This window comes from Fulmarus glacialis, unplaced genomic scaffold (assembly GCF_000690835.1).
Source record: "Fulmarus glacialis isolate BGI_N327 unplaced genomic scaffold, ASM69083v1 scaffold7137, whole genome shotgun sequence".
Taxonomy (NCBI): domain Eukaryota; kingdom Metazoa; phylum Chordata; class Aves; order Procellariiformes; family Procellariidae; genus Fulmarus; species Fulmarus glacialis.
In genome coordinates this window covers 17328-30295 of record NW_009223719.1, presented here as the reverse complement: position 1 = coordinate 30295, position 12968 = coordinate 17328, and the positions used below count along the sequence as shown (strand labels likewise).

The 12968-nt window shown below is 38.5% G+C and overlaps 1 protein-coding gene across 1 annotated transcript in view; it reads left to right on the top strand.

The window, feature by feature from the left end:
* Positions 1-2498: 2498 nt before the first annotated feature.
* Positions 2499-12968, top strand: part of HMG20A (high mobility group 20A) — a 15279-nt gene continuing 4809 nt past the window's right edge. The window contains 5 exon segments of the mRNA XM_009581887.1: positions 2499-2587; positions 4747-4873; positions 6254-6469; positions 9553-9685; positions 10066-10097. Coding sequence (XP_009580182.1) covers positions 2499-2587; positions 4747-4873; positions 6254-6469; positions 9553-9685; positions 10066-10097 — 597 coding nt within the window.

The window sequence follows — 12968 nt, the reverse complement described above, 5'->3', positions numbered from 1 at the left end:
TATCTCGCCACTTTTCCTAAAAGCATTGTATTATTTGAGTTTACTTCCTTTTCATGTCAGAGATGCTAGTATTTGAAAGAAACCATAATGTAGAGTTCCGGTTCAGAGAACTGCAGATGTTGCTTGGAAGGGACATCTGGAGGTCATCTTAGTCCAGCCTCCCACTCAAAGCAGGACTGTTGCCAACACTAGTTTAAGTCAGTTACAGCTTTGTGTAACTAGCATTTAAAATCTGCAAGGATAGACTCCATTGCCACCTCTCTGGAACCTGTTCACAAGTGTTGCGCTGCCCTCCTGGTGTCCAGTCTGAATGTGCAAAGCCAATATAGCTACTGAGAGAGTTTGGTTCTGTCGTCTCTGCTAGTTCCGTCAGGTAGCTTTAGGCACCTATTAGATTTGCCCTTAGCCTCCTCTGCCAGACTGAGCAATCCCAGTTTCCTCAACATCCCTTACTAGGTCAGGTGCTCTAGGCCCCTGACCATCTTGGCAGCCCTTTGCTGGACGGTCTCCAGCTTTGCCACATCTCTGTTGTGGCTGAGGCCCCAAAACTATACTCAGTTCATGGTTTATAATGGTAGAGCAGGAATTAGATTTCTTCATTCCTGGTTGAGTCTTTCTTATACATGAGTAAAGGATGTTTCTCTGCTAGAGGTCAATGTCTGTACCACCTAGAAGCAGTCTGCTTAGCTTTAATTACTTTCTAAATAAGGAATCAGAATGATGGGATTCTTAAGGATGATCTAAGGATCTCAACAGTTGGAAAAGCAGAAGAGAAAAGGGTGAATGTCATCTGAAAAATGAGAGAAGGTAACTACTACTTTCTTGCACTTTCCTTCTGTATAGTTGTCTTCGGAAACTTAAATGAACTTCATTGTGGAAATTAGATTGACACAGTGCCTGTTGCATGGAGACCTTTGACTGATCTACTGTGAGCATTAACTGAACATTTGCTTAACTGAACGAATTGGACAGATTTATTTATCGCTTAACATCTGTAGTAGCTTGTGAAGGTGTAGAGCTGTTGCTAAAGGGAGTAGATATTGTTATGTTTTCAAAGGGAGGCATGAAATGAATAGAGCAGAGCTCACAATCTCAAAACAGAATGTCAGATGTATGATTACACTCTTGGTTCCTGAGAATAGCCTTTTGAGTCCTTTGACCAATTTTAACCAAATATAGCTGTGGAATAAATGTCTCTCACATCCAAAGTCCTTTGAGTAGGAGCACAGTTCTCACCCATTTGGGTGGCCTGCTGTATTCACTGCTTTGTTGGCACAAGTTTTGCGCCATATCAGATGTAGTACTTGTGATAGGGATCTGCAAGTGATATAAGATGCAAGAAATGGTGTCATTACTTTTGTTTGTAGAAAACCTTTACCTGTGGAACTGGGGTGGGGGAAAACACATACAATATTCAAAACATGGAGCAGGATTTTGTCTCAGATCACTTTGATTTCAGTGCTGAGTGGAAAGCATACCAATTCAGGAGAAAGCAGCACAAGATTATAACTCACATCAGTCCCGCCAAGCTTAAAGCCCAAGTATACTAGCTGAAAGGGATAGCAATACTCAAGTTGAATAACTGCTAGCTCATCAAAAGTGACTTCTAAACTGAAGGAACAGAAAGTTAACTAGTATGGCCCTTTTAAAATGGGCCAAAACTGCAACTCGTAGTAGTAGAGTGAGTTTGTTAAGGCTTTTGGTTTTGGGATTTTTTTCTCTACAATACAACAGTTCTGTATTTTAGTAAGAAAGGAGATGAATAAATTTAATTATTCTTTGGATTTCTTATCTCACATCAAATTCCCATGGCAGGCTACAAGGATACAAAAGAAGCTAATTCTAACTTGGGATCAGTTTGTATTGAATGAGAGTATGTTGTCCCTTAAACTGCTTCCTTCTGTAACTGTTCTATGGGAGTTGAAGCTTAAAATAATCTAGCTAACATTGCTGTGTTCTCTTACTTAACAATAACACTCAACTATGTGCATAGATATATTGTGAAAACGTGGACAAGGAATTATCAAATACAATCTTAATTTGAAACTTCAGGGGGGACCTAGTTTCAGTTTTCTTTTGGGGTCAACACAGAAACCTCTGTGGTGAGGATGCGCAGTTGAGGATGAACAGGAAGGTGGATTGGAAGAGTAGGATCTATGTACCTATGGGCCGAGTATGATGAATTAAAATTTTTCTCAAGAGATAAAATAGAATGCTACGGTGTGATTTCCAGCAACACTGTGGCATTGGCACAGGGCTCAGTTAAGAGGGAAACTCTGAATTGAAGCGTCATTTATGATCTTTGTTCTCTGACCTTAAGCACAGCTGCCTGTAGGATCTGTCCTGAGGCCAACCAGCTATGACTGGCCAATTGATTTACGGGGCAAAAAAATCTGTGGTATGTTGTGATGTTTAAACTGAAGTGCTGCTGAAGGGAAAGAATGAGATAATTAACTTACCTTTTTTGCCCTCTTTTTTTTTTTTTTTTTACCAGAGGTATGGAGAACTTAGTGGCTGGCTCCAACCTTCCTCCACTTTTTGCAGATGAAGATGGATCTAAGGAAGGTGGTGAAATTACTGTAACTGGGTAAGCAACTACTTCTTTTTAAACTTCAGCTGATAGGTACTATCTCTAGATTTGCCAGGGAAACTGTTTCAGTGGGAAGAGGGCATTCTAAGTAATTGAAAAAAACCAAATAAACCCAACAAAAATAAGTCCTGCAACACTCCCTTGGCCTTGATAGAACATCACAGGACTCTATTTAGGAGAAACCAGGTCTTTTCTGAACTGATGGAAATGATCACAACCTTTTTTTAACATCTCTATCTTTAAAAGTTTGCTTCCCTAGGATTTTAGTCGTTAAGACAGATTTAGACAGCATGATGGGGGCAGAGAGGGAGGGTGTATCTGTTGGCTACAATGGTCCCTGCTAAATAAATAATATCGATTAAAAATATACTATTCATCACTGATCTCTGAAAATCACTGAGAAACTGATGTCTTTCATTTTTGTCGGACTGACTCTGCTTTTACAGACTGAAACAATGGCCTCTTTTAAAATCACAATGACAAAAGAAGTTGTCTTTTAGGAATACACGGGATTCTTGCTGTGTTTTGATACATGAAGTTTCTTTTCTGTTTTGTAAAGCACCAAGCAATAAAATTCAGACTTTGCAGGTAGGTAAAGCCCTGTAAAAATGCATATGGACACATTTACTTCAAGCAGGTCTGAATTTGGATTTACGTATCTGGGACTTCAAACTTGCTGGTGCCAAATGAGGTACATATTCAAGCTAGGTTTGTGTTTAAGAGGTATTAATGTATTGAATGAGCTTTCATCAGCTTTCCCTGCAAATGGATAGATCACATTGAAATTTTTCCTGTATATGTAGTTTAGAAAGCTTCCCTGCTAAGGGGTAACCAATGGGAAAGCTGAAATATTCTTCAAGCCGTAATAGTGGTTCTAAGAAACTGTATTGTTCAGTTTTCTTTTTGATGCATACCAAATGTAATTAACTTACAGGAGCATGTACACTTTGTTCCTTTTTTCCCTCTCTAATTGTTAGTAATACGAACTCAATCTGATATCTGAAAGTCAGGCATGGATCTCTCCAGCCCTTGTGTCTTTACCAGTAATTATGCCGCAATTGCTGATTATAGTGAGTAACGAAAATATGCTGTTCTCTATTTAAAGACAAATTTTCCTGTAGGCATTCAACTAACAATTCTGTTAATATATGTCAATTTTCTATAGCTGTATTCTGCATTAACAGGAGCAATTATTTTGAGTATTTAAAATTTGGCATGCATGTAAGCAGCTGTAGATCTGCGTACATGAACAAAGTAGACTTGAAGCGTACGCTGCTGTTATGGTAATTTTCATGAATGTAACTGGGCAAGACCAAGTAATCTTTAGCCTGGCTCAAGAAGGGATTAGAATCTGAGACGAGTCCCAAAATCTTATATTAATTGGCCCACTGAGCACAGTGGTGAGAATGTCTATGGGGTTGTTGCCCCAAAATATGTGCTCATCTCTGTCTACCTACCTTCATCTCTGTCTACCTACCTTCATCTCTGTCTACCTACCTTCAGAAATGTTTCTGCATACTTGCTTTTTTTTTTTGCCTCCAGACAGCTTGCCCTTTCTTGGGGTGAGGTTGATTGATACAGCTCTTGCAGCAGAAATAATTAGTGGCCATTCAGGAGCCTGTTGGGAGCTAGTCATGTGTGCTTTAAATACCCACATGTATGAACAGGAGATTATGTTGAATGAAGTTCAATCCAAAATCATACACAACCGCAAACCTTTAAGTGTATTTGTAGAGAAATATATTAAATGTATCCAGCAAGGTGTATATTGGTTGAAGATGAAACCGTTCATTTCAATTCCTTATGGTATTTTTGAAGAAGAGTAGATTCATGCTTTCTGATTTCTTATCCAAACATTTAATTGCTTGACAATTGTTTGTATAATCAAAAGCTTCACTAAAAAATGAAACAAAATAACACTTTAAAAATCAAACTGTCTTTGAAAGTCCATAGTAACTATGGTAGTTATAGCAGTTGCTTGGATGGAACAGCCAGTTCTTCAAAAATGACTCTTTAAATTAAAATCTTCTTTTTTCTTGCTAGTGTAGGAACTGAATATATTTGCAACATTTTTGCATGTTTTAGAAGATTAGGGAGGAAGTGATTTAGCAATATGATGATTAAATTTTTTCTTTTGCTATTATGTCCTTTTTCAGATTAGCTCATTCTGAGAGTTCATTCAGTGGTGGAACTTCACAGTCCATGAATAACCCAGATTTGTAGCAGCTGCAAAATGAGTCCTCCAATACTGCTGAAAACACTGAGCAGAAGCCTGAGGAGGAGGTGAGATGAAATAATAGTGACTTCTCAATGAAGTAAAAGCATGGATCTTTGTCGTTATAGTTTATCTTACCTACTCAGATTTTTTGGGTAGGATCACAAATTTTCATCCATTTGCCATTTTCATCTTTTGATTCTCTCTAGTTTTCTTCTGTGTTGCACAACTGCACACAGATAGTCAAGGAAAGCTGGCAGTCGTAATGTACAGAGAACAGCACGCGTGTCTCTAGCTTAGCCAGCAGGGTTCACAGACTGGTGCTGCATTCAGTTTTCTTCTGAAGACTGAATGTTCAACTGGCACAACTTTTCTCTCTTGTGAGTCAGGAAAATGAGAGCATTGTACTCTTCTGGGAATAACTGATGTCTTCGAAAGCATTATGCTTACTACTTTAGACTATACCTTGTGTACCATCCTGAACTGATTTTTGGTGACTAAATCATGAAGGAACTGAAGCTTGACAAGAAGGTGGCTTTGGTTTTTTTGATAGATGCATTTGATATTCCTCCTTGTAGTTTGTCTTCAGCTGTAAGGTCCTTGTTTAATTAAGGAAGTAGTAAAATTCCAGAAAGGAAACTGAAGCTAACATGATAGCAGAAACATGTTGATCTGGGGAGAGATTAGAAGTACTGAAATAGTTGTATGTACATAGCATAAGAAAATAGTGTTGTCCAGAGATTGCTATAGTAGTGTGAAGCCAAGAGGATGAGTGCTAATTATGTTATTCCTGTGAGCTCACAGCGTGCCACAGCAAATCTTACAATGTTCTCTCCTTTGGAGTTTCTTCATCTCTATTGGAGGTGATTAGTGGGGAAAAAAGCCTATAGAATAAATTAGAATAGAAAAGCCCATGTACTGTCCTTTCACCCACGTTTTGGGCACATAATGCACAAAGGCAAAAGATTTGGAAGGGGCAAAATAACTAGTTAACAATTGTTAACTAATACACAAAATCTCTCAAACGTGATATTGAGGCAAATGACTGGGTGGGGAAGGGTATGTGAGGGTGAGAATAATTAAAAAAAAAAAATCAAACAAACAACTAACCAAGAAAAAAAATGTTTGCAGTTGCATTAGCTAGGATGATAATTTCATGGGTTATCAATCCTCATGGTTTTACAATCAGAAGTTGATGCAAATGTTATTTTATTGTCCCTGTAGACCAGGAGATACTGCAAACAACTTTTCACAATGAGACTTCTTTGGCTTTGCTTAGAGAAAAGTCAGGATTGCTCTAAAGTAAGGTTTGAAGTTTACATCCATGGAGAGGATGTATTGCAGTGGCATACTCCTGATGAAAATGTTTGAGACATGAATGTTTATTCCTTCCAGAGGCGGTAATTCTTTTCCTTCAATCTGAATTTTCTTCCATTTTCATTTTGCAGCAGCAAAGAACTAAACGAGGAGGCTGGGCCAAAGGGAGAAAGAGGAAGAAGCCCCTTAGGGACACCAATGCCCCCAAATCCCCCCTCACAGGGTATGTGCGATTCATGAATGAGCGTAGGGAGCAGCTTCGAGCGAAGAGGCCTGAAGTCCCTTTCCCAGAGATCACCAGGATGCTGGGCAATGAATGGAGTAAACTGCCTCCTGAGGAGAAACGGGTACCATTAAACTCCCTTTTCCTTGTTGGATTATGATTACTGTTAAATGGGAATATTGTTGTTTAGCGAGGAAGTTAACATAGGCTTTTGATTAAAGTTGTGTTTAGGAATATATTTCAAAATAAGGGGCACAAGTCCTCCTCAGATAATGAACCCTGGTAGGGCCATAGCATCTCATCCAGGTGTGACTTGGGGAGAACTGTATCCTCTAGGTAGTGCAAGAATATATTCAGAACAGAGGATTGCTCTAGTGAAACATCCCATGGTTTATGCGATTCAACTGGATGTAACTCTGTTCTACCTAACTCAGATACAGCTGAGACCTACCAGTTTCCAAGGCCAAAGCCGCTGGAAGGATGGGGCAGGCATTTATTCACTGTGGCTGAGGAGAACTCGGCAGGATTTTAGAGCTGCTTGAAGGAATTTGCAGTTCTGTTTATTTTACAAACTCATCAATGTATACAAACATCTGGTGTCTTAGAGTAAGACGAGCAGACCTGAAAGGACAGGTTACTGAAGGAGAGGATTAACATGAATAAACTTTTAGACAATATTTTAAAGTATTGCTAGCCCTAGAAAGAAAGTTGAGATCTGTATGATGGACAGGACAGCGAGGGTTACGTATTCTAGTTTCTACACACGTTACGTCAGGAAAAGGGCTTTTTTTCCACCTTTCAGTCAGAATGTGATGTCTTCTAATTGGGACAACTGTGACCTTCTGCACTGTCTGATATGTGAACGAAGACCAAGGCAATGTTGGGTCTAGTTCTTTAACTCCTTCTGGAGTCGACCTTGTTATTGCTAATGGGTGTCTTACCATCCACACCTGATTGCCAATTGGATATTACAGCAAAGCAGTAGTTGAATCACAGTGCAACTTGATGCTATCATATGAATTTATCAGGACATTTAAGCTTTCGAAGATACTTTAAGGACACAATAATACTTTAAAGCTTTTATGATGGCTGGATGAAAAATGGGATGCTGCAAAAAATGAGTTCCTTTTGTCGGTTTTTACTAAGCTTGTAGAATACAAGTTATATAGAGATATTATAAAATGGTGCATAGGCATAGTGTTTTAACCATAATGGAAAACGTGTATCAAGGCAAAGCAGTTGAATTGGTAACACATCTGTAGTGAGAATGATGTTGCTGTCTGCTGGGAGAGGGAGAAAACAGAATAAGACATTCTGCCCTTCTACCCCCTGCCCTTAACGTATTCTTTTCATGTCTGAGACAGATTTTTTTTTTTTTTTTTTTAAACCTAAGAAAAAGGAGATTGAGTTCAAATCTCTATTCTATGTGCTGCTTTTTAAATCTCCAGGGAATCTCTTTTTTTGAGTAAAGCTGTAAGTCTCTAACCTATAGCAGGTCAGGGAAAGACTGCTAAGCACTTCCCTCCCTTCAGTTTCTCCTGCCCTTTTCTATTAAGGCAGTGAAGGCCTCTGCTGCTTCAGAACCCATGTCTCTGATACAACAGCCTAAAATTCTTGTTGAAGCTGAGTAAGCTTGGTTTTGGTTAGCTAACAACTAAAAAGTCACTCTCCTGAAGCAAGCAGTGGAGTCATAGTATACTACTGCTGTGCGAGTTAGTGTCCCATAATCCAGGCGAAAGCGTGTCTGACATTCTGCTTTTGTGGCTGATCTCCAGCAATTAGAAAACTAGCTTTCTGATATAAAAGTTGAAGGGAAAGTCTCGCATTTCCCCTGTTCCAGCCCTGTAGTCTTGCTACTTCCCTTTTTATTTGGCGAGCATAAGGACAGGTCAGTTGAGCTGACTGGACTGACCAAATAGTGAGTCTCCCCCAAAAAAAGACTATTACTTCAGTCATAAAGCAAACACCCTAATAATCATTCTTCTTGTTGTTCTTCTGTATGGGGGGATATCTAATGAGATCTATAGATCTGCACTAGAAAACCTAGGACATCTACTTACAGGTAGTGCAGCAGAACTCATTCTTATTGATTCAAAACAATCCATCCAAAACACAAGTTAAGGAGGAAAAACGTGTGTTGTTTTTAACACAGTTACTGCACTTTTCAGCAGCACATTGCTGGAGATGGAAGAGAAGACTTAACGTCTTATGGAAGAATACAGTGTCCGAAGGCAACGCAAACTCAGCATCACCAAATTTGCACCCCAATCCAGAACGTTAACAGCATCCTCAGCAGGGTCAAAACAATGTTGCAAATGCATGGAATTTATGACTGTTATGTGTATTATTGTGATGACTTAATGAAAATAAAAGGCATGCCAGGTGACTAAGGGTCACTTTGATTTAATACTTACTTCCATTGAATTTTAAACGCATTGGGGGAAAAAATTGGGAAGGCAACTTTTTTCTTTAAAGGATCCCATTAGTAAGTGTTGCAGTCACTCCTTTAATGGTTTTCAGTTCATCAGTTCCCCTAAGGAATGTTCCCCTAAGGAATTCTCCAGCTCATTCCGTTACGCAGATGTGTGAAATATCTTCAGGCTAGGAAAAAAGAGATTTCTTTTAACCTAAATGCAAATAGCTTACATTGATATAATCTACGCTCTTTTATCTTTATGCTGCTGTTTTCCAATAGCCATGATGTTTTGTTCACCTCTCAGATGGGCGAAGTGTGTGGTTGTAGAATGGTAGTGCTTCTTGTATGTGGGGCATGAAAACAAGAGTGTATTGGAACCCCACTGTTACAGATCTGCACCTTAAAGCATGATCTGTTAAGGCATTCTTGTTTGGTGGCATTTAATCCCGGCCATAGAAAGGCAATTCTTAAGTATTTGGTCTATAATGTGTAGGTAATATTCAGTTGAGTTGAGTAGCTTAGTAGCAAGTTACTTCTAGGTATAACAAAAAAAAGTTAACAGAATAGTGATTTGAATTAAAAAAGAGAGAGAGAAAAAGGGACACCAGAATACAGTAATTTTATCCAGAAATCTTATGCCTTTGCATCTCACATACATTCTCATTGTTTCTTCACTCCTTTCCTGTTTGCATAGGTGAAATGGATCAGCACTTCATCTGACAAGTTGTTTTTCTTCCCTTCCTCCTGAAGGGGAGGAAACTCCCTGAAACTCTTGGACTTTTTTGTTTCAGCGGTACCTTGATGAAGCAGATAGAGATAAGGAGCGTTATATGCGGGAGCTGGAGCAGTATCAGAAGACCGAAGCCTACAAAGTCTTTAGCAGGAAAGCACAGGACAGACAAAAAGGCAAATCACACAGACAAGGTATTGAATGGGACAAAAATACATGCCTAGCTAGAACAACAGAAGACTCGCAGCTAGTCGTGTAGCCTGGCACTCATTTAAAGCCTTTGATTTAAAGGCTTGTTAAAAAGTGAATGTGTTCTTTCTATGGCGTTTGCATCAGCTGTCTGTAAAGTGATTAGATTTGTGTAAATTTAACTATCTAGATTGTATCGGAGGATGTGCATTAAAAGCATCAAAGTTAGACACAGCTTCTATGTGACTTATGAGGAAAGCTGCACAAGTTTTCTGTCTATAACTGTTGTGTAATTATTGTTGTGTAACTGCTTTAATTCTTTGGTTCTTGTTTTCTCAAATCTTGTGTATTTTGGGGGATTTCTTGTTTGTTTTTTCTTTTTCAGATGGAGCAAGACAGCCAGCCCATGATCATGAGGTAAACCTTTTCATTCTACCCTTACATCAGTGGGTAGATTTTCAGATGACAAAAGTTTCTAGTGAAGTCAATAAAAACCATTTTATGCCAGTTGAAGACCCTAATCAGAGGTTTAGAGTAGGAATTCTTCCTCTTCCTATGCAGTTTTTGATCAAAAGTTAGAAACAACTGAGTACTCTTACCACACATTATTATGATGAAAACTAAATTTAATAAGTCTTGGGCAGGTACAAATGATCTAAGATAAAGTGCGAGCATAGGGTACATTTAAAACATAGATCTGTTTTGTAATGTTAAATAAATCAATGGGTACAAGTCAGTATATTTGAGCTTTTAAGTATCTAGTGTGTTAGAGGTTCAACCTGCAAAATTTTTACTTTGAAATTTTTCAAAGCATAGAATTTTAGTTATTATTTGGTAAGTAAACATCGAGGTAAAACTTTAAAATAGCTCGAGACCTAGATAAATGTTCCAAGTTAGCACCTTTAGGTTGCTTTGAGGTACTGATTTTCTGCAGCAACATGAATGCTTGTGGCTTCCTTGAGAAAAAAAATTGATAAAGTAACCAAATAATTGGGAGATCTCTGGCTTAAACCTCCTCCTGCCCTGCCCCACCTCCCCCACCCCCCCGCCATTGCATATGTAAATATTGGAAAGGAGTAATAATATCTGGAGATAAGATGCCTATGCTTTAGTTGATGAGACATATCGCAAATCTTGTGCATCCTGGCTGACTATGGTTTCTCCCCCTTGAAGTGCTGAAACTTTCTCCAGTTGTATTACCTAGGGCCACAGAGCTTCTTTCATGGTTACCAATAAATTGCAAACAAAAAGCAATGAAAAATCTTGCCTCTTCACTTGTAAGCAATAGGCCTTTCTGAAAGATCTGTTTTTCTTTGTGAGGTTTTTTGCCTTGGGAAAGCAATCAAGTTGCTTTTTAATGTGTTCATTATAATAGTGACAAGGCTGTGCACTGCTGAGAGGCCACTACTGGTCTTGTCTACTTTAAGGAAATTAAGTTTCACTTCCAGGAAAATGCTTCGGTAGCATGTTTTCAATATGTCTTTTTATTAACTCTTAAACGAAGTACTTGCAGTAAGATTAACATTTAGAAGTACATGGTCCCCAAGATTTCTGATTCTATAGTCACTGAATCTAAGGTTGTCTTTAATTGTACAAAAACACATTACTGAAGGCTTCAAGTTCTAGGTTTACTGTGACATTTACATAATCTTTAAATTATACAGGTGGCAAACTACAAATTCAGAGTCTTACCTCTCATCCTTCTAACTCAAGCTATCATTGCTGAAATCTCAGGTGGTGAATGCAGTTAAAAAGGAGTCTTCCATACCCTGTGGGGCTTTTAAGCTTCAACAGAGAGTTATTACATAGTTGAGCTAGCAATGTGTTAGGCAGGCATGCTCTTCTGAAAGCCTGCACCTTTGACTGCTTAGCATTTTTCATGTTTATATTCTAAAATTCCACATGCTTATCACCTGATCTGCTTTCACATCTTTTCTGCAAGGGAGTCAAGTATTATAATCCTGCACAGGCAAGGAACAAGCAGAAAAGATTTAGATTGCTTTTAGAAGTATATACTCAAGTTGTTACTGGAAGTAAGACTAAAGCTTTTTGTTGTCTTGCTGCTTTCTCTTATCCACATTGACTATTATTATTGTGTTTGTGATTGGTAGGTAAGATCTGATTAAATTATTTCTTGAGAAAATATGAGAACATAAGGTCAAAGAAACCTTTCCTTCTCCCCTCGCTCCACTTAGGTGTTCATGATTCAGTTTCTGTGAATCAGTGTTGAACTAATTTTAAATATTGTATATAGATATGACCTCCAAAAAGTATTGCAATGAACAATTCAAATAGTAATTATGATAAAAAATAACAAAAGGATGAGGCTTGGGAAGGTGAGAGGAAACTTTTAATAGGCAGATATAGCCATGAAAAACATGGAGACACTGTCTCAATGAGCTCATCTGTGGGCATGAAATAGAGTATTTTTCTTCCTCCAAATCCTAGTTTCATAAATATGACGTATAGCAGTATACACTAGAACTATTAATTGTCATCAGCAGTGACCAAACCATTGTTAATTGTTCTCCATTGTTCTGTTATTGCTTCTTTCCTCAAGCTGTTTGATTCAGAGTAGGTCTAGCTTCATGCAGTCAGTTACACTGCATTTTACTGGCAAGATTTCAAAGATTTATACACACATGTCAGGGAGATTAGACATTGCCTGGTAGTATCTACAACCTTTGAAGATAGGGAAATGGCTGCCACAGTATGAGCACACAAGAAGAAAAACTTCTACTCTGAGAACATTTTTTTTATGAAGTAGTATATTTATTATATCTGTTCCTTATATTGTCTGCACCTGACTATACAAGGAAGGATGAGCTTAGTGCACATTAATGTTGAGATCCTAGATTTTGGGGTGAAATTAATTCCTAGCCATCTAGGGAGTGTTCAGACAAAATGAATGCATTATGCGCACTTCTGTATGTAACTTCTCATTTCTAAATACATACTCTTGAGACTTTTTCTGTATAGTAGCAAGTATCAAAATTTCAGTGAAGAGCACATGTGATTATGAACCCCAAGCGACACCCTACTGTGTCTCACAGAGCTGGGAATCCCCCCCTTCCCCAGTCCCATCTGTTTCTAGTGCATCTTCACTTGATTCAGGCCAAGTGAGCTTTGAGTTCTCACTCAGCAAATACAGAGCTTCCCAGCTATAATTCTACCAGATAATAAAACTCAGCTTATCTACCTGGACTTGTGCAAAGCATTTGACACTGTCCTGCACAACATCCTTGTCTCTAAATTGGAGAGACATGGATTTGACGGATGGACCACTCA